This window comes from Eutrigla gurnardus, assembly GCF_963514095.1.
Source record: "Eutrigla gurnardus genome assembly, chromosome: 4".
Lineage (NCBI taxonomy): Eukaryota > Metazoa > Chordata > Actinopteri > Perciformes > Triglidae > Eutrigla > Eutrigla gurnardus.
In genome coordinates, this window is record NC_139918.1 from 30,028,570 (window position 1) to 30,051,985 (window position 23,416).

The 23,416-nt window shown below is 40.6% G+C and overlaps 1 protein-coding gene across 1 annotated transcript in view; it reads left to right on the forward strand.

The window, feature by feature from the left end:
- brinp2 (bone morphogenetic protein/retinoic acid inducible neural-specific 2) overlaps positions 1–23,416 on the forward strand; it is a 161,405-nt gene that overhangs the window by 63,518 nt on the left and 74,471 nt on the right. Inside the window, exon 2 of the mRNA XM_084006947.1 lies at positions 11,095–11,541. Within this exon, the coding sequence (XP_083863073.1) occupies positions 11,162–11,541 (380 nt within the window). The 5' untranslated portion in view covers positions 11,095–11,161. The remainder of the gene's footprint in view (positions 1–11,094; positions 11,542–23,416) is intronic.

Sequence of the window (23,416 nt, forward strand, 5' to 3'; positions counted from 1 at the left end):
AACATGACAGTTTGAGAACAAACTCACTTGCCAGACGGCCCGTGGCTCTCCACCTGCCCGCTCGCCACTTATTGAAGATGAATGATTTCAGGGCAACCATTACTTAAATCATGAAATGGCCTTAAACAGGGGGGATGGTGCAGCCCTTGTCAGTGCAAATGTGACCAAAACACCATTAAGTCGGGCACATTTAAAAACAGATCCATTTTATGTGAGGAAAATGTCGACCCGTAATACACTTTACATCCGGCAGTATTAAAAAAAACAGATTCACATCACGCTGTAGAGCATTAAAAGGTCATTAATAAAGTGCAATGTGTTTTTTTATGTTTATTTTAAAGGAAATGATTAATACATGTTCAATTCGGTCACACATGAACGCCCAACTACATACATACGTTTTCTCTTGTCTGTACGTAGCATCATTAAATGATACCAATAAATAAAAAGGTCATTCAAATAAACGTGACATATTCTAGACGACAGGTGGAGATTTAGGTTCTTTACTTGAGTAAACATAACAATACTGCAAGTATATTGGCAGGTTTTTGATTATTAACGTATTGGACTTAATTATTAAGTATTGGACAATTTAAAATTTTGACCTTATGATTGGAAAGGTAACTGGTTCACTAAACAGTAATTCTTGAGACGCTTCATCCAAATCGATCCAGAGTAGAGTAGCAAAAACGGACATACTCAAGAAAAGTACAAGTACCTCAAACTTGTACTTGAGTCTGGCTGTGCATTCCAGGAGGACGGCAAATCGTAAATCCCAGCCTTTTCTTTAAATATAAAAAAAAAACTTGAAGTGGATTTAAGCCCACTTACTGGAGGAAAGTCACGTTCCTGTAAATCTCTACCTGATAATTAGCTTCTCTTTCTTATTCACGTCGAGTGTCGGCTGCATGTGTCCAGCATGTGGTCACAGCAGCTCAAATTGAATGATTTCCACGGGAGATCATTGAGCGCTGATACAGTATACGCTGTTGGAATTACAATAAGTCCACCTGTGTTTCCAGGTTTTTCTATGTGGATCAAAGTGATTTTGCCAAGCGGGCTCATTGAGCACCTTTATCAGCGGACTCATTGTGACACCGTGGTCGGCCCTTGTTAGCCCACATATGGCCTGTCTGGCAGACTATAGGCCAGCATTGCTAACGGCAGCACAATTGCCAGAAAACTGCTCCTTTAGAGTATTCCTTTGATATGAACCAGGATATCCAGTCAGCAGTTAACTGGTACTGATTGTGTTAATAGCTTAATGTGATTTGTTTTGGCTGGCCTGAAAATGACTCCAACAAAGCTTCACTCTGTTTTCAAGAACTGGGATGAAGAAGCTCTGAGACACGGATTTGTTTAAGTAGCAGTAATACTGTGGTTGTGGGTTTGGCTTGGCGTGTGTCAGGAAGCTTCGGATGGCTGTGAGTGACGATTTCATTTCCAGCTGTTTTAATGTGCCGGCCCCCCCGGCTACGATTTATTTTAATCATTAACTGGTTGTTATTGTCAACTTAGCAGTATTGGCAGATGGCAGAAACGACTACGCGGCCGATTAACGGACGGTGCCGGTCAACGTTGTGCGACTGCCGTTGGCCGTCACGAATTGCAGTATCAGATTGCATTTACTACTAAAGGCTCGGAAGCGTTTTCAAAAACATGCATTGGGATCTATAGTGATAGGAATTTGAACCACTTCAAAAATCAATCAAACTGATTCAAAATGACATGAAATATTCCATTATCAATCGGCCTCATCTCATACCGCAGCGGCTGCAGAGTTAGAATGTTTTCATTCATATATCTCTAAGTAGCCGAGCGCTAACAGAGCCTTCAACTAGAATGTGTATATTCACTCACTCAAACAACTGTGTGTCCATAAGCTCATTAATGGATGCATTTGCTGCAACTATAGTAAAGCAATATTGTGAATATGTCAGCAATCAGCTTGTCCATTATCATAGTCACGTTGTAGTAAGTCTGTGTTTTCAGTTTTGTCCGTGTGGTCGTGGGAATAATCATCACAGCTACATATGGACCAGTAATTGCATGGCTGGCCTATTTGCCTACGTGACCGGACTGGTAAGCATCCGATGGACGCACTAGGGGCCCGTTTCTCGTTCGATCGTTAACTGTTTGTATATGTAAATATTTTACCCAACTGTGGACGCTTCGGCTAAGAGCTCGTTATCATTGTTTGTGAGCTCACCGTTGGTGTGTGGACGCAGTCAGCGCTGATTATATTCAGCATCAGTAACTATCCTACTGCTATGTATGTCATGACATTTGATTTTTGCGTCATTATTTTTTATGAGAAAGTAGTTCCTGAGAAAATCCTCTCCTTCTTTAGCTGCTAAATGCTACACTCTGCTTGGCTGACCTGCCTGTTCATTGGGCAGATGCTTTTGTCCAAGGTGACTTTATAGGTGCATTCAAAGTCAAATGAGATCGACAACAGTAAAGTGTGTAAGCGCTGAAAGATGCTGTGACTTAAGGCAAATGAACATTCTGGGTTTTCTTTGTTGTTTTTACTACAAGTGACCCCTTCACATAAATTAATAATTAGTGCAGCTTCAAGCTGGAATTCGGTTTATGCATTAATGTATTTTTGCATTAGAGTTGAGTACTTGACATATTTGCTCACATTCCTATTTTGCTACATTTTCGAAAAATTTAAATTCAGGCAATTTCCCCCGAGGACCCCAAATTAAGTGGTTTCTAAAATGCATCATGAGTGACCACCAATCTGCATCATTGCCACGACTTCAGGAGGGCAGTTAGTTAAAGAAAACGATTGGATTGACTTAAGTGAATGTCATGCATATTCCAAACATAGCCCCAGGTAAGCTTATATATTACTGTATGGTATGGTGAAATTTGAGTTCCCCATCCCCTACGGTCCTTTCTGCTGCCGCTGGCAGAATATCAACCCAAAGCCCAGCGGACTCTGTGTGGAGCTATTCGGAAGGGATTACATGCGCAACTAATAAAGGGGATGTGGCAATATGCATATAGGGACTGTATGGGGCTGCATGACTAAGGAGTGAGCAGCTTGTGTAATTATCAGACTTGCAGATGGAGAAAAAATAAGGAGGGAGGGAAAAGGGAAAAACATGGGAGATGGGAGGAGGAGGTAGTAAAGGTATTGCAGAGATGGGAAGACAGAAGGTACGGTAGCCTGGTATACATTTATGGATAAGAAAAACAAATGCGAGAAAAAAAAACCGACATGATTTTTGTGTGTTTGAGACCTAATTGGGCCTTTAAATAAAGAAACAAAGTCATTTCTAAAAGAACACATCTGCAGGACTGTAATCATACAAACATCTGTAGCTAGTTTCTGCAAATTAGACCGTAGAAAGAAAACAAACCTGAAACTGTAACCAACAATGACACCATTGTAAAGGCTTGTTACTCATCTGGGGCACAAATTTATAATTCAGGATTTCAAAAGGAAAACAGAAATCAGGATTTTGAAGAATTTAAGGATTAGAAAATATTAATAACTGTGAGGTTACACCTTGGTAATAGAACCCTATTTCTATAACCAGGCTCAGTAATCGTGGAGATGAAATGAGGAAGCTCCTCTCTGCTCTCATCCAAACATTCAGATGCAAGTTATTCTGCACAGAACTGATGGATATCAGATCATTTCCCCGTTCTTAATACCAGTTTTAGGCAGGTAATCAGCAACGTGCAGCTGATTGCATTTTTAAGCTCCCAGACGACTAGTTTTTCATTAATTATTGAAGCTTCACTTCAGTACCTGCCAACAAAGTTCCCCAAGATTAATGAAAGAGGCTGTAACACGCCAGCCTTTAGGGAATACAGTCTTGTCGTCGTGCCTCTGCTTCTGTCTCACTCAGGCTGATAACCTACATGTGGAACACGGGGATGTTAGACATTACAGGCTATTTAGAAAATATGACATCTGGCCAATGCCTGTGTTTCATGTGGTGGTTTATTGCAGCAACAGCATTGTTGCCAACGGCTGGAATGAGATTAATAAATGTATCGAAGAGTCTGTTTCTCTTGGTTCTGCATCTTAAAGACATAAAAGACATAATTCATAATTAATGCAAAACCATTACAAAGGTCACTGTATTTAAAATATGTTGACTGTCTGGTTAAAGATGCCCAGATTCTCTATAGAACTTTTAAAACAGTTTTTAAAAATGTTATGAGTGGATCTATTTGTACTAATATTCTGTAAGTCTCCATAAGTAAAGGAGAATATTGGCTCAGTACTACCATGTCAGTTTCTGTGCAAAAGCAGACGAAATTATCTAGATCCAGCAGAAACTCCTTCAGCTAAGACTCCAGCGGGGCCTCTGGCAGCGACCTGTGACCTTCCACATCGCTGCTGTCATTCCCCACTGGGAGCAAAACCCTAACGTCAAGCTGATGGAGACAGATAGCTGGACTCACTGGAGGAAAGAGAGGCGCGGGAGAACCAGAACCAGGACTTCCCTGCTGCACACACCGCTGGTTTTGTGATAAAGTTGAATTCAAATTACATCTTAATTGCATTGTTTTAAGTAAAAATGCATTCTGTGAGATACTATAGTATAACTTTATTGTCACTATACGAATACAGCGGTATTACTGACTAGAAACCCAGAGCTGGTCCGACCAAAAATGCAAAAGAGTGCTGTGCAGCACATCCTGTCTTCCTAACAGTGATCAGCGCGTGGGGAATGTGAGGTGAGATAATCAGATTTTCAGCAGAGCGAGCTGCTGACAGGCGGCGGTTTTCTTAATTATCAGCTGGTAAAGATGTTAGTGGAGGTATTGATGGGCCTTAATTGACCATATGTCGGCTTGTTTGTCTCGCCGGAGATTGACCAGAGAGCACACTGATAAGACACTAACACACACGGATGTGAAGTGTGCTGCACAGGGACGTGAACACACACACACACACACACACATTGAATTTTCCAGGTTTCCTGTTTCCGACCACAGCTTCATGTCTCCTGACATTATAGCCATCATACTGACATTATTGCTGGCGCTGCTGCTTAGCAATCCAATCGTGCTTGTGTGTGTGTGTGTGTGTGTGTGTGTGCGTGTGTGTGGTTGTTCAAAAACAGATTTGGCGTGTCGGTGCTGTGAGTCTGAGAAAAAGCCAATTACATCGGATGCCCTTTCACGCCCCTTTCTAATGTCCTCGGCTGACTAATCCAGTCACACCTTTTAATTGCAGCACACTTTCTTTATCTTGAAATCTTCTTCTTCCCCTGGATAGTTTGCATGTTTATGAGCTCTAAGATCATAAAACACCGACGGCTACATGACATGTACTGTATTTTCGGAATAGAACGTGCTGGAATTACAGATGCAGATCACGGAGTGTGACGTTGTTTGCCTTCGGAGAGCGGCGAGACTTTCCATCCAAACCGGTCAAATTAATTTCAGAATATTTACAGTCAAATGATCTCCTCAGACAGAGGGATAATGTTACTGGTTTGAGTATTTATAATTATGAGACTTGTTTGGACAAACATATCAGAGCCTAAGCCTTGTTTTATTATTCTATTCTTTCAGCGGGTGGCTTCTTGAAAGTCATAATTGGCATTTCTAAAACAAGCTCGGCAGAATCACCCGGCAAATATGGCTTTCTGCAGAGACGGTCGCATTAATACTACGTGGAAGCTGGTAATACACGGCTGCAGTCGAGAGCAGAGGCAGTCAGACGTTATAGCCAGAAAACAGCCTCATGTGCATACAGGTCTTATCTGGTCGAACAGGCATCAGCCGACTCACTTCATGGTTGCTCCCAGGTCCAATGCTGCTCACATTCGGAGGCCATCCGGGCCTTTCTGAAAGGGATGAAAATAAATAGATTTTTAAACATAAAAGGACCTTTAAAAATATATGTTTACCCGCCGAGACAAGATGCGGTCTGTGAGTCAGTGTGTGAGACATCGTATTAAAACGTGATGGAAAGAAGAGATTCCTTAAAAAATGGATGACTGAAGATGATTTTGTGGATTGGAACTTTTGGTTGTAGCTGATAACGCAGCATGAAGACAGCTGTTTTCTAGGTATGTCATTTAATTATTTAAAAATTCCAGATTTGCCCTGTGGAGTTTTGATAAGTCAGAGTGGAGACGCAAATATTCTATGAGCTGCATCAATTTTCTAAAAAGAGAGTATCTCTTATGGCAATGAATCTTATCTAAGAAAAATCCAAAATTAAAGAAATACAACAACAAAACAGTTTTCATGCGCAGGTCAATTTTATCTTGCTTTCATATTTAATTTCAGACTAAAGTAAACATACAAACAAAACAAAAATACACATTTAGCTGTTTTTTTACACTCTGTCTATTTGCATCTATAGGTTTCTCCTAAATTCACTCCAAAGTTAGCATTAGATAATGCTTCATTTGCATATTAAAACTAATTATCTTAATGTAAGTTGGGGGAAATTTCAGGGTTATATCTATTAGTTGGTTCTTCATCCATTGTTCATAACAAATAGTTTTGTTAATCAACTGGAGATGTTATTTTGTAACCCTATTCACCTGCAGTATGAAGGAAAGTAGCTACTGCTACTTCTGTTGTGCTTTTCATCAAATCAAGCCTTTCACCAAACGGTCAACCAGTTACTCTTCAGCCCCTCCCCCCCATCCAAATGTAGATGTAAGCTCCTCTCTGTTCTGTCTCTGCCTCCGGATTCATCCGTCTCTCCTCCTGTCGCTCCCTCTTAACCTCCCTGTTCCTCTTTCTTTGACTGTCATCCCGTTGTGTTAGCATCAATCCTCCGCCGCTCGCTTCCCTCCACCTCTCCATCCTTCTCTCTGTCACTCTCCGTTTTCTGTCCGACTCCAAACCCCCGGGTCTCAGTGTGCGGTGATCCTGATTTACACATGGGGGGTGGGGGGTGAGAGCAGGTGTGCAGCTGGCCGGTGAATTGCTGCTGACTCGAATAAAAGCTGAGAGGTGAGTAGTGAGCTGCTGGGGTTGAGGAATACAGATGGCCTCTAATGCTGATGGACCTCCCCCTGGTCTAATGTTTGCCAAGGGCCCGGCCAGGTGCTCTGCAGCATATGCACACACACACACACACACACACACACACACACACACACACACAGGTCCGCAGTTACAAATGCACATGAAACACATATGTGCGTCAGATCTAATAAGGACTCCCAGCTGTTGTAATTGCACTACGCCGATAGCCAGCTGAGGGATTCTGCTGTAGGTTCATGTTCTCCGCTGCAGGAGAGACATGAAGATTTGTCATTTCGTCTGACTAAATGAAATAGCTGGGACAATTGGCTTCCCGGCATTATATTTGGGAAAGCGGAGCAGGAATCACTTAAACGAGTCAGGAGGCCGAGCCGTTTCCCACCTCTTGGCTCGGACGCCGGCGGCCAGGTGGGGAGTTTAAGGAGGGTGTTCTGTCGAGAACCACTCAGCTGCAATCTTTCAAGAGCTCATTTTCCTGCTTAACATGCTGTCAATCCATGTCCCTCCCCCAGCCCTCCTCCACCACCAGCTTGTCTTTCCATCTCCACTCCCGGCTTTCCCCATGTTTCTCATTTCACCCCTCCTTCTCCCTTTTTGTGCAAACACGGTACAACAACTCACTCCGTGCTCGCTAAGGCTGGTGAAGGCGATGGACAAAAAATCCAATAAACATAAGCCCCGGCTCCCCCTTGACTCTCTGAGATGTTATTTAAGCGCGACACGTGGTCGATTTTTCCATTCCACCTAGATGCCCTCACCCCACCCCCGCCCACTCCGACTTTTCCTTCCCCAGTATGAATTCGAGATGTTCGTGCCTTTTTTTTTCTTACCTTTGCTCATGCTCTAACCAAGTCGGGAGAGGAAGAAGGGTAAACACACAAAAGGATGTGTGAATAATGCAAGGCGAACATTAAATGTCAGGTCTAAGAATTCACAATTTCCCCCCATTGTCTTGCTGACATTCACAGCATGTTTTATGCATTTTATAATTAGCGGGGGGAGTCTCAGAGGGGAAGGAGGCCTGGCAGTTATAGGCGATTGCTTATTTCTGTGAGAGGCAGAGCTTTAAGAAGTTACAGAACATCATTTGAAAGGCAAATCTCACAGCTCCGGAGTGAAAAACTCATCTCAGAATCAATAACACTTCCAACATGTATAGGCCGCCTCCCATATACATATATATCACATCTAAGTGGAATCTCTGTGGGTATGTCCTTCCCATATCTCCTCTTTACACCAGGCGGGTGTATACCGGGGAATCCAAACAAGTACAATATCGAATGTTTTCCCATTTGGTTCCCCAAGGGTTCCTGGTTGGATGCCTTAAATCAGGTCTGTGTTGAACAGAAGCTTAAGAGATTTAAACATTTGGTTCTGCGATATAGAAATGGCAGCAAATACCCCTCATGAATTTTTAAGTTTTAACGAAAAAAATTGCTGACAAAGGGGTTAAAAAAAAATGTGATCACGCCAAACACTAGTCCACCTACAGACTCGATGTGTAGTTAGCTTTTTACTTGCGAAATAATAATAATCTGCAATTATTTGTTTGATTAGATGGTGAATGGGTGAAAGAGGCAATAGAATGAAAGGTAATAAACAAGGCAAGAAAGACAGGAAACAGAGTGGAACAAGGGGAGGGTTCTGGTGCAAAAGAGATACAGAGGAGAGAAAGAAGTCCATCCATCCATCGTCTACATCTTATCCTGTGTTCAGGGTCGTGGGGGGGCTGGGGCCGATGGAGAGAAAGAAGTCAATGTGTTATATGGGCACATTCACTCAAGGTCTCTGCTCTAAACATTCCTCCTTTCATTTTCCACTCTTATAGGTGTTTAGTCCCTCTCATTGTTCCATCCTGTCATTCTTTTCTTCTCCATAGCACTTCTTACCTTCCCCTCGTCTGCTTTCTCTCATCTTCTGATGCTGCCATGCACCATTCTTTCTTTTCACCCCTTCCATTGTTCATCTCACATCCAATTTTTCCCCGTTTCAAAAAGCCTTTGGCAGAGTCTTTTTTCCCCAGGCATAGGTATAGTACATTTAGTCTAATTTCAGATCGTATGTACTGTAAACACTCTCAGACCGCCTGAAGACAATTTACATAACTGTAAAATTGCATGTTGTGGGTAAAAATGTTTAGTGAAGATTTATAAAACAGCTGATTTGTGGCCTGCCGGTTGGAATACACTGCTCTCCAAAGAGGGAAAACAACAGCTCTCATTTTGTTTTAAACCAGTGTTGTTCAGTTGGCCGTGATGCAGGAGGGAATTCATTCATCTGATTAGTTGTCAATGTTGCCGGATTGGACTGACATAAAGTGGCTTAATCAGACCCAAGAACTGCTCCAATACACCCCATTTTTTGCTGCCTTATATACATTTTTCTAATTTGCACCAGCTTTACCTCTGGGCCATACAGTACAAGGAAACCGCATCAGCATGCCGTCCCATTCATCGAGTTCTCATCATGCTTTTAGTTGCGTAAATACATTCATTTGACAGATGACTTCACTAATTGCCTTTTTCAAACTGCAGCAATCTCTCGGTACAGCGAGCGAAAATTAAAAATGCAGTGCCCTGAGTATTGTTTTTTCATGTCGGAGCCTGCGTTTATCCACCTGAAATTAATTCTCTAATTTGTTTGTAAGATAAACAGGGAATACTTCAGATCCCAATCCACTTAGAGCCTCCTCTCCGCTACTTTACATATCCGTTCTGATATGCTGATTTGTCCCCGCAGACTCCACCCAGCTAGCCCGCTAGTCATTAAGAATGTAATGAAGAGCAAGACTCTACTTTCTGAAAGGCACTGTGAAGTCTTGAAAAGTGGCACCTTGACAAAGGTGTCAAAGCAGCGCGTGTTCGTCTGCATTGACCAAACGCAACGAGATTGGTTTTTCAGATGCAGAGAGTTCACACTTGAGATGTGGTGCGATTTGTGGGGATGTGTTTGGTGAGGAGGCGGGTGAGGACATTCCTGTCCAAACGCACAAAAGAGTCATGAAACTGAAATCAGCCAGACCTTCAAAACTCGCGTTGTACGGCTCCTAAACCTGCTCAAACAAGACGAAAGACGCGCTGCCAGGCATGTTTTATTCACGTTTAAATAATATGGTAATGACCCTACATTTGGCACAAAATTGGCAGTGCATTTTGACAGTCCAATCAGCACTTATATAGTAACAGTGAAATAATTTGAGTCTTGAGTCAGTTGGTGGTTATTACACTGAAGTTTTTCTTTCTTTCTCCATTTCATTCTTCTTTTAGGTTCTGAAGGTCTGCGTTTGAACAGAACTGATGTCGAATCTCAAACCTGTAACTTGCGTTTTGAAACATTTAATTTGTATTTTCCACTCCACCAATTGTTCTGCCTATTGTGTTCTTGGCAATCAGACGCAATAAAAGTCAAATCACACTCAGCTGCAAAACATTATGGGTCCCATTTTTGCGCTGCAATATCATTAGCGCATATCTTTTGTTAATCAGTCCTCGAGACGGGGCAGATAATGGTCACAAGTGATGTGCAATTCATGGTGCCATCAGTGGCTGCGTCCCACTCTTTAGCGAATTGGCCTGGCAATGTGTTCCAAATGCTTCTCCAAGTACCTATCTTATTTGGGTACTTTTAATCAAGTAATTAAAAACAACTCAGAACTAGAATAGTACAATTCAAATATTCATAAAGTATATCGGGATCAATCAAGTCTATCCATCTATCTATCTACACATCACATGGATACACACAACTACACATACATGTAGTTAAGTGCCTGCAAAAATGAATGAAATCCAATTGAGATTTGATCCAGATAAAAGATTACACTAAAACATGGGCTGTGCTCTCATCTGTGAACTATCATTTCTCTGGAAGAATGAAGCTTGTAATTAATGAGAATAGCTTTCATGTGCACATTCAAAGCAGACATTAAAAAAACAAAAAACGCTATGACTGATGTCTACTTGATGAATAGCACTTTGGGGAACATTGTGCTGCTGTCAGAATTCTGGACTGTAATCACAATATGTGGACAGAAATGCCAATCAATGCTATTTAGTTAAAACATAGCCATCAGCCATGTAATTAAAGTGAAATGTTTGTGTTCCTGTTGTCCAGGCCCGTGGGAGGTGACTGTCAGAAGAAATGCCGGTCCTAGGTGCCCTAGCACATCACCACCTGGACCATGGCGACTCCTTGGCCGATGAGAAAAGAGAGGTGCTCCCATGGCTCCGCCTGCCATCCTAGATGGTCGGCATCCTCCTTGATGCTCCTATGGTTGCCGTGGGTGTTGCTATGGCTGCCGTGGCCCAACCGAGCTGAACAAGTGGGCGGTGGGGCGCACGTGGGTGGGAAGGTGCTCCACGGCTCCCTGTCGTCCCCCTCGTCGTCTTCGTCCGCCTCGTCCCCGTCCGGCTCTTCGGTGTGGGGCTTCAACACGAGGCAGAGCGGGGGGCAGCTGGACTGGCTGCTGTCAGAGAAGGGGCCTTTCCACAAATGTCCAGAGTACACGGAGTTCAGAGAGAGGTTCCAGCAGGGATTTTCTACCAGATACAAGATATACAGGTGAGAGGCGTCAGTGTGTGTGTGTGTGTGTGTTACCAATGTTGGTGCTATAGGAATGTATGTGTGTGTGTGTGTGTTGGATACATTATCTTAAGTTATTCTTCCAAATTCTTTTTGGCTCATGCCTTCATGGATACTTGTGTGAATTATTTTTGCACTTTTTAAAAGTGGGGGGAAACTAAAATAGAGACAAAAAAGTACTTTATCGAAGCAAAAGTAAAGGTCACAATTGATTCTTCATTTCCCCAATTGCAATTTGTTAGACCCTCCATACCTGTTTAATGCCCACATCTTCAAACTCCAGGCCTCCAATATGGAAAATACAAAAAAGTAGAGTAAAATGAGTCTGATTTTGTGGTGGTATAGTGTTGTACTCTGTACAGGAGAATTTAATATGATCACAGATACATATATCTACAGTCACTCATGTTACAGTCTTGTTTCAATTGTCTAGACTGCGTTTCTTTCACTCACTTCTTGATCATATATTTCATAAATGACCACCCAAACTAGTACGCGGTTTGGTACAGCAGTATGGGAGATTAGCCATGGACAGACACAGAGATGCACACACAAACGCACAGCCTCCAAAGTTAATACCATAAGCATATAAAAGGGCATACAATATTTCAATATCACTATTTGATGCCACGCAGCCAAGTATTATTAAATTTTGTGAAAAATATGACAAAGAAATGTCACATCATAACGATGATATTCAGGCAGAGAAACACAAGAGGTCAATACGATATTCATCTTTTCAGCTCAGCCTTGGTAAATACATGAACATCTTTTTTCTCCCTTTCATTTTTTCAACAATGCAGAACATTAGAATTTCATCAAGCCCCGCTTGTGTATGAGAGCATGTAATGAAAAGAAGTATTACTTTTATCCAAACATGCATTATTGTCAAACACAACCCGGGTGGATTAAAATTGTCTGGATGGGGAGAAATTGAATTCCAGCAGCTGTATTATGACGTGTGTAGCAGCAATATCCTCTTTCCTTTCATTCGGAGATGGCTCTTTGTTTCCTGTGCCAGACAAAGGAACAAGTCAAACTTTGGAGATTCCATTTGCTAATCAAGTGGAAATGGCAGTTTTTCGTCTTTATTTGGATGAAAATAGATTTTACTATTCTTTTTTAAAATAATAATTTTAAAAAATGAAGCGGAGTAAGGGAACTATTATGATGACATACTCTATAGCCCCGTTTTACTATTACTGTAAGTACTGAATTTATTCTAATAGTATTTGTTTCACTTTTTAATATGTATATTACTATTTCAACTCATTATTATCACTATTACTAATATAATTGCTATTATTATAATCATTTTCCTCAGCATTATTATCAATATTTCTAGTATTATTTAATATTCTTAGTCATGTATGGATGAAATGACTCAAAAATAAATAAGTAAGTAGTCAGTAATAAAAAAGAAAAACATTATTTACAGTCAGCTGTTGTGGTTCACAAGTTCTTTGCTAATTTAACAAAACAAGAGTTTAAAGAGCGGCTAAACCGGGATCAGAGGGAATGGGAGATTAAAGTCAGAGATTTAAATACTTCCAGTGTAATCAGTAGATATAAAAGATGGAGTGCTCGTTGGTTTTGAGTGGCAGGCAGCAGGCCAGGAAACCTGTGGAGGTGGTGATTGTGTCATATTTCTCTCCAAGCCCTCAGACTTTCTGCTGAATCTTTCTGTTCTGAGTTGTGAGCTCAGCAGGATCGGGGGACCAGTTGAAAGAGCATTTTATAAGCATTACAAGTTGTAATATAAAACATACATCGATATTTATTAAAGTCTGAGAAACATCGCTGTCCAAAAATACAAGTTGTAATATAAAACATACATATATATTTATTACAGTCTGAAACATTACTGTCCATACATACAGCTTTCACATATCTCAGAACATAATAATAATAATAATATTATTAAAAGAAGCTTTCTGGCAGATCATAATGCCAAATATATATATTTTACTTTTCCTCATAACTTTTCTCTGTGTGTTTATGCCATGTATACTGCTGAATGTATACTGCTTAAGCAATATAAGGTATTCTCTCTCTCTCTCTCTGTGTGTGTGTTTGTTATTGGGTTCAGCTGAGCACCTTTGCTGGTCTATTTGTTTTTATCTAATGCTCGTGTACTACACCTCCACGTTATCAGTACTGTACTATGTATTATTTGCAAAATTGCATAGGCATGTATTTCTACTCTTGAAATCATATCATATCATATATCTGTGTTGTACTGTTTCATAGATTAGAAAAACTATATTGATCTCATGCAAGGTAGTAGAAGAACAGCTGTAATCTAAGTAACCCAGACACTTAATAAATACAGTATCGTAGGTAGTAATTCTACGCTAATGAGGGATTTAGTGCGCTGTCTGGCACCGGAGGTGAGCAGAAACAAATTGGCGAGGCAACAAAAAAAGAGGTGGTTTTATTAACTAAACATCACAATGAAACAGGAGGAGATTAAAAGTCCAGGGAACATGAACAAAGAGCAAATAAGCTGAGAATCAGAACTGAAATAACACCTAGCCACACAGCAAGCAACAACTCACACTGTCAACGCCTAAGCTGCTTTATATACCCCTCATGACTTCACCCTAATTGGACTGAACCACTGCATGGGGGTTTGCTGAAATTCCCACTGAAACCTGATCCTAAAAGGAACATAGCAAACATTTGAGTGCCAGCAATATTTCAAGGGGATCAACTATTAATAAAGGATGAATTTTATGCAGACAGACATAAGAAGTGAGACCTCCTCTTCTGGCGACAGACATTTCTTACCTTACTGGTTAAATACAGACTCAATCAATAGATTGAAGGCTCCGCCCTAACTAGACACACCTGGCCTGACTCAACCTGATGCTGGAGGAAATGTAGGGGTGTGAAAAAAAACAACAACTATGCAGTACATAAGCATCGACTATATAATATGAATCATTAAAATGAAGACATACAGTTTGCATCCTAAATACTTGGGAGCTGGTATCTAGTCTCCTCATTGTATTTATGATTGTTGATGTTGTTGTACAATTGCAAATAGGTAGGCAACACTTAAGCTTGCACAAAGCAGGAGACATCATTATGTCTGGATTCTAACAGTTCTGACAGTACAATATAATATAATATATTATATAACTGTACTGAACTGGTGACAAGGGGTTTATGTAATAAAGTGCATAAGAACATGGATGGATGGATACACTGTCAGTGGAACAAATTCACCAAACTGAGTGAACTTTTTGCAATTGTCAACATTGTGGCAGAAACAACAATTATGTTCACCAAATATTCCAGCCGTTCACTGTTTTTGCAGCCTGGTCTCCTAAAAAGTAGGTTCCCAAACAACAAATCTGCACTTTCAAATAGTTATGTTTACAATTGTAACCCTTTCCTTTAGAAAAGCGAGTGGCTCCATTAGTGATATAATCAGGTCATGACACAGCAACATGTTACATCAGAAATGGCTGCCGTCCTCTCATCTCTCCTCCTCGCCACCAAACATTCATGGCCGCCCTCTCTGCGTATGTGCTTTGAAAATGTATTCAGAATATTCTGGCATTGCTTTTTGCTTTTGATTTGATTGCTGCATCCCCCGCTCCCCACAACAAAACACTCGTACAATTCAGCCAACGCTTCCTGCTCGAAGTATTCCTCAAGAAAAACTGGCTCACTTTCCCCCAATTTGTATGAAAACAATGACAGTGGCAGTGAAACAAGGCCAGCGGGGGCCTGACGACATCGGCTTCGAGGACACACTGCCAAGCCAGAAAGGAAATGACAACTTTTTCCCCACAAGACAAAAACAAATTTGAAACTTCGGATCCATATTTATATTCGATGTTATGTCCATTTAAAAAATAATAATAATTCGTTTTGAATTACATTGCTTTTTCTTTTTTAGATAGATGGATAACCTGTATTGTCTTTGTACAAGATATAAAGGGATTTGTGTTTCCACAGATCAGTGTAAAAAAGACAGTAGTAAAACAATTTAAAAAGTAGATACAAAATAATTAAATACTGAATACACAGGTTGAGTGAATACGGCTCAGATAATACCGCCACCATCTTGTTCCTTAATTGCCTCTTTTTTTTGTCCAAAAATAACCTTGCTTGTGACTTACACTATGAAACATTAAACATTTTCTGTGCAATAAAGGAAATTATAATTGATTTAATTGTGATTGGACAAATGAGGAACATAGTTTCATGAACATTTTCCAAAATGTGATCACTGACAGAGACATAGATCATGATAGATCAACGGATAGATGAATGAAGACACTGTCAGTCGCATCCATCTCATAATGGTGTAATTAGATCATAATTATAATTATACTTATTTTGCAGCTCATCAAAAAGGAAATGTTAAGTAACGGCTGAATATGCTGTTGTGGCACAGTCGCCGTGGCTCCTATCGTATCTCTAATTACACTCCCATGACTCTACTAATACATGATAATGGTAATGATAATTAAGGAAAAAAGGTGCCGGCAGTCTTTTCTCTACTTTCCACAGATCAAGAACAAGAAATGGTTGCTCTCATTAGCTTTTAATAAATGGTAATGAAAATGGAAATAAATGTTAGCCAAATGTCCCTGAGTATAAACGCTAATCCGTTAAATTCTTTAATCTCATCATTGCACAACTTTTGCAGCTGTTTATTAAAAAAAAAAAAACAATTTTGAAATTGTGATGTCTGACACTACATTGTTTTAGCAGAAAAAATGCATCAGTCCAATGAAACAAAGTACCCAAACAAATCGCTCCAACTTTGACCAAAGATGCTGTTGTTTATCCAATCAACCGTGACATCATCTGAAGCGTCCGCGTAGGAGAGTGGAGAGTCTCTTCTGGGCGGGTGAGGACGTGGAAGAGCTCCGCACAGCGCGGAATAATCACATTCTTTTCAATTTTCATCCGTCGGAAATGACCTGTCAAGCACTTCCTATAGAGATACAGACACAATCTCCACTTCTACTTCTGGTGGACTTGAGAAAGATTGGCTGCTGATGAGATGCAGGATGGGGGGTGGGGGGGGGGGGGGGGGGGGGGGGTTAGACCGTGGGCTTCTTCTGTGCTTCACAACATCAGAGACACAGAACGCTTAGCGTGAACAGAACAGTGGGACAGAAACAGGCCTGTGGCTCCGTGATGGAAACAGTCAGGAGGCAACAGCCTGTGTGGCAGTAAACACTTGCCTGTTGGGCACAGTGTGTGTGTGTGTGTGTGTGTGTGTGTGTGTGTGTGTGTGTTTGGCTGACCAACATAATTCTCAAAAATAGAGCAAAGCACACACACAATGCAGTTGTTCTTTAATATGTTTACCTCTTTATTGCTGTGCTCATTACCACTTGTCTTAACGACTTTCACACCTCAAAGTTAACAAGTTCCATATTTTTATATCTCCATGCATGAGACGCTGTGTTTTCAGATTATCTGTCCATTCACGTGAATGTGATATCTCGCCTTTCAAGGATGAACTGACTAGAATATTTATTCAACATTGAAACAAAAACAATGCAGAACAATATGGCAGCTCGACTTTTTCTGATGGTGCTTTTTTTGCACAAAGAATCATTAAGTGGCTATAGAAAACAGAGTTAAACTTCCTCCATGAACTCATTTCATACAAAAAAAGATGACATCAACAACTGCTCATCCCCAGAAGTAAAAGTTCAATGGAAAAGAATTAGTGCTCCATAAGGGACTTGTGTAATGAATTAACCTATTGCGCACATGGAGCTGGCAATAATAAGTGATGTATTACCTTTATAAAATGAACACTCATTGTGTGGAGTGAAGTGTCTGTAAAGCAGCAGGAGAATATAAAGCAGACTTGTCCTGTCCTTAGAAACTGAATAACTACAAATTGATTTAAGTCTCTCTCCGAGATCAAGATTTCACATTAACCTTTAATATAAGCTATTTGCCAACGAGAAAACGGTAGAAACGGCCTCGCATACTTAGAAACGGTATGCGAGGCTAAAACTGTCAAAACAGGATGTTTCTGGAAGACAGACGGAGAGGGAGAGAGAGTGTCGGTCTGTTTGTCTGTAGGAATCTGTATGTCTTTCCATTTTGCCTCCGTCCAGAATAACCCAGTAGAAGTTTTGAGGGAAGTTTGCGGGCTCACAATGTTCACAAAAGGCACATTCCACTGAAAGTCTATTGGACAAACTCAAAGGTGGGGCTGGAAAGTTTGTAGCTCGCTTCTATGTGGATGACACTCCGCTTAGATCGTTGCTTGCAAGCAGGAGTTACAATATTATTGAGTGCGTTTTAAGATTAGAAATATAATTATATTTGGTCAATCGCTGGTCGACAAAAACATCTTGGCTCCCCGTCTACAAATGTTAAACCTGCAGACAGAAATCTGGCTGTGACCTTTCATTTGATAAACAAATAAATAAATAAACAAAAATCATTCAGTGGTGTTTTAATCAGCCAAGGAGCATCCTAAATGTCAGGATTTTTCACTGTTGATCCCTGTTTTTAACGTATCTGTACTTAACTACTTTATCTCAGAGGGAAATATTGTACTTAAAACTTCATAACACTTAACAGCTGTACTAGTACTGGAATGAAAATGGGTGAATTACACAGATTGACAGCTGTTGGAATATTACCAAATCAAGTAGTTTTTTATGAGTTAGGCATATTTAAGGCTTTTTCATGAACATAATGTTTGCTTCCCCAAAGAAAACAGCAACTGTACTTAGACGCACAATGCATTCTTTGTTTCAAGTTAATCGACTTGTGTTTGTTGTTTACGAGCCAAAACAAAAAAATTGGAAAGAGGCCGACATTTCCTACTTTACAAACACATCGTGCACCGACATTAAACTGCATACTGACGAACCAGAAGGTGCACAAATTCCATGGGCGAGGGAAAGAGAAAATTACTCTTTCCTAGTTTGGATGTATAGATTCCCAGTAGAACCTAGTGTGAAATGCAGAGACGTCCTTTACCAAGTCCCTTTGAGAACAACATTTCTAACACATTTCCATCGCCCGCTTCCCGCTGTGTGTGTGCCTGAGAGAGAGAAAGAGTCGTTGGAAAAAGAACTTGGAGCTGCACAGACAATAAAACATCTCAAAGAGCTTTCCGTCAAAGAAGATCACGTTAGATGCAACACTGACGGGATGGAAATCCAGGCAATATTTTCCTCTTTTTTCATCATCAAAAGATTGGGTTTTCTGATTAACTCATACACACATTATAACCACAGTAGCACACAATCTCTCTCTCTCTCTCTCTCTCTCTCTCTCTCTCTCTCTCTCTCTCTCTCTCTGCACCCGTCTCTAACAAACAGAGCAGGAGTGCTGACGAGTTCAAAGAATCATCCATCTGATCAACAGAGTTTGGAGAAATGTTTCTAGAGAGTATCTCACGTTCAAGTCAAATCTGGTTTTCTGTTGTTGTGAATTTAATGAAATTTCCCCCCCTCAATGGGACACATGAAAACATCAGGAATGGGCTCAGAGCTCGTATTTATCAAGAGCGTCGGAGTGGGAAATCCCCGCTTACTGGTCAAAAAATGTCACATTTTAACACATTATTGGTCCTACTTTTAGAAATGAGGGTGGAAGCGTTTCATCAAATGTATTTATTTAGAAGTTACTCATATGTTTGATGATATTTCAGCGAACTAACTTTTGTCAGGAGATAGCGTTCAGCCTGAGATATTTCAGAGAGGCGAACACCTGCCGTTCCTTCAGAAAACGATGTCCTCACAACCTTTATTGTTCCGGGAGAAATGCAGCTGTGCAACAGTGATGATTCTGCCAGAACGGCATCAGCAGGCATGAATCAAACTTTGACTGCCCTGATGCACACCGTAAAGACAACAAGGTTTCTCAGCACGAGGGTCTTATATCTCATTCGATTTTATTTAAACAATTTAAAATAATAACCTTGCGACAGATATGAAGCCCATAACCCTTATCACTTAACAACATAACTCCCCATTGTGTTCATCATCATAAGGGTATATTCAGACTTGGTCCAGACCTTTGAAATGCGTTTTTAGTCTTTAATGTGCTTCTTTCCTCTGATGAGAATCCATCCAAGCCATTGAGTTATTGCACAACTTGCATCCATGACATAACTGTTCCCCATCAAGTTAGTAAATACTTGAAAACATATTTGTGTGGCCTTGCATCTGATTTGAACTCCAGAACTCACTGGAATTAATGTTTATTCGCTGTAGAAATTCAGATTGTAGTCTAATATTGATTGCTGATACCGGTTGAAACACGCCAACATTTGAATAAGTACTGACACTTTTTTTGTGTGTGAAATGTTGGCAGCAGCCAGAACACAGAACAGGGTAGCTGCACCTTTATAAACAGGCTGCCGATGAGGGATTAGCACCATGCGGTGGATGTGAGGGTTTGGTAAGGTGGTTTGAACCAGAGAGGAGTTCCCTTGTGGATTTCAAATTGAGGGAAGTGAGAGAACATGTAGATGGACGAAAGCCAAGAGGCAGAGCTGCTAGGAGTCTTCCATCCATTTATATAATTTCGAAATTCCAAACTCATGCCAGTGGATATGCAGCATTCTGGAGTCAGAATTGAGGGCTTCATTCCTATAGCATTTCACGGGACTAATACTGGTTCACCAACACAGAGCGTGGCTATAGTCAATGCCATGAGAATCACCGGATGTGTTTATTTTTATTATGGGATAAAGTTCTTGATCCAAAATGATCAATCATTTGAATCAAATCAATCAATCATGTTCATAACATATATGTTTATTACGTAACTGGAGTTAGTTAATGTGATGGAGGAAAACTGATAAATAATATTATGATTTAAATCATATTAACTGACCCGAACAGTGGTCTCCTGGGTGAAAGTCCCGTCTCTTTTTGTGTGTTTTTAATGGAGCGATCAGTGCTCCTGCAGTGTAGAATCTTTTTAGGCAACAAAACGACTTAGTTGGTATTTTTAGGGAACAAGTAAGGTAAATTAAGTCAATGTTGACCTTAATTTCACACAGCGCAGTCTGTGAGTCCACAGTGAAAGTCTGTGAAAGTCCACATTTTATTATACTTGCGATTGTTTGAGTTAATTCCCATTAACATATGAATAAAAAAAGAAACTAAGCCAAAACGCGTCGTGTATGAAGATAAGCATTTCCGTCACTACACCCAGAACCCCACGTTAAGAAGTGTTTTCAGCTATTCGTGAAAGCCATGAGAAATTGGAAGCCAATGTTCTCTTCTGTGAGCATTTTCGTTGTCGGAGGTGGAGGATCAGTACATGTCGAACTTTCAAGCTTCACCGACCACTTTGGTTATCGTTTAAGATGGTCAGGCGCCAGTCTCCATTTGGCTGCCTCTCGTCGCAAATCCAGCAACATGTTCCTGATTTTCTTCACTCACAAGCGTTTTTGAAAATCCTCCAGAAAATGTTTCAGTGAAATGCATCAGCCATGTCCTTTAACAAATACACAGAGGGACTGTGAATTAGACTTCTCTTTTGTTTCCTGAGAAAACCACGTAAGTGTTGCCGTCTTTAGTTGGCCAACATTGCTGTCATCAATATGACCGTTATATAAACCATATTCTGGAAAACTTGTGACAAACCACGTCAGTATTTCACATTGTTGCCATGCTCGTTGGCCTCTGATGTTATTTTAGCCGTGTTATACAAGCTGTTTTCCCACCCCCAAGGCAGGGTGACTCATGATCTCACAAACAGCAAAATACAGTGTATCAAGACACAATTCTACTGCCTGAGTTTTTACATGCCGACATTTTGATATAATATTTAACAGGTATAACGACCAAAATGACTGTTTACACCATCCAGAAAAAGAAACACACTTTTCTACTCGTATCCCTTTCATATGTGGCTTTAACTTATTGCTGAAATTGTGATTTTTTATTTATTTATTTTTTTTGCAGAATTATGTTTGCTTTGTTCAAGCTTATCCTTCGCTCCCGTGATCCACGGACAAATCTCCGGGTGGAATAAACTCTCTGGTGGAGATAGCAGAAGCCAAACGGCTTACTTAGCAAACCGAAACAGCAGACAAAACAGTTTCCACAACAGGGAAACGTGGGGGCAACTAAAGGGGCTGAATGTGTCCAAATATTACCTGGGCAAGAGAGACAGAGAAAGAGAGAGAGATGAGGAGCGAGGAAAATAGGGCGATAAAAGACAGGGAGGAAGGGAATTAACAAGAAAAGGAACGATTGGCGAGAAGAAAAAAAGAGGAGGTAGGAGGGCTGTGCTGTTTCTGGGAAGTGTGTGTGTGTTTGTGTGTGTGTGCACGTTTTTTCCCTTCAGTGTGAGAGCTGAAGACAAATTGACCATATGGATAAGAGCAGACGGTGGCCAGGTTGTGCTAAGAACCAGTTATTTCTACCACATTGTGTTGTTTGGCAGTGAGCCTAATGTTTAGCAGACTGGGAACTGGCAAACTAATGGAAACAAGCAAACTGCCACAGCACAGACTTTTTTCAAGGCTTCTAGGACGCTGCAAGGTGCATTTTCTGGCACAGATTGGTCCTCCAGAACAGCAGAGCAGTGGCTGCATGCAAATGCAGTATGATAATGTAATTAAATAAAAATGCTATGTAGCGATGCCAAAACAAGTTTAGATTCCGTTGAAATGTGGTCAGTGTTGATTTGTGCTCCATTTGGGTTCGACAAATTGAAATGTAGCCAAAGAAATGGAATGTATGTAACTTGAATCTAACAGCATGTTTTGTGCGTCATTTGGTCAAAATGCATTAAATCAGCGTATTAAAAAAATGAACTTCACCCTAGAAAGTCAAAAATGTCCATTTATCTCTTTTAGTATGCAATTACTTGATCAGTGTTTACTATGCACGTATCATTTCTCTATTTGTATATCAATCTCAGATGATAACAAGATGAATATAATAATTTACAAAATTCACAACATGTTCATATCTAACGAAGAATTCTGCTTCAATCAATATTCCTTCTTGTTTAACCTTTCAGAAACAACATTCTCACTGCAGTCAAAAACTGTACTCTACTGCACACACACCTGTGTTACCGCGGTGGTCAAGCAGCGGTTTAATAGCGCCATAAACTGCATTTATGGAACCACAGTAAAACATAATATTTTCCTCATTTTTTAAGGTGACATTAAAAGCTTTATTCGAAATACTTCAAACTAAACTAACCTCCTCTTCTTCCGAAGTAGGGGATGATGAAAAGTTTGAGAACTTCTGAGGACTCCGAGGTTCTGTGGTCTGACCTGAAAAAAGCACTTGCTTCACCGACGTAGATCTCCCAGTTGGACTTCAGTGGCTGGACAGGAAGAGAAACATCACAGAAGTGAGGGAGAAATGTCCCATCTATCCCAAGTGGAATCAGGACAAAGACACCAAATGTAGCATTTCTTAAAATAACCTTATGTAACAGTTCTGTCGCACAACCGTTGAAATGAAAGACGACATGGCCAGAACCGATGCTAGAAGTACTACAGTTTAGGACCAAGCATTGAGAGTGTGTTGAGTTGGGTGATAATTCTCTTCGTCTTTTATGATTTTCATTGTTTTTTTTGTGATTCATTGTTGGAATAAAATGATAGAGTAGCGGAGCTTCAAATAACTTTCGGCCGTACATTAGTCTTGCTTTTTCCATCACGGAAGGTCAACCAAAAGATCATTTGATCTCACTCCGAACCCACTTGGTTGCTTTTACGGTCTTCTTGCAGCGAGCGCCGTGTCAAATTGGAGGTAATATAAGAGCGGTTGCCTCCTATTAGAAAGGTGTTGTATTCATCATCCCTGCCATCATCTGTTTCTAATAACCATCATATTTCCTTTGGCAGCTCAGGGGCAGCAGACAATCT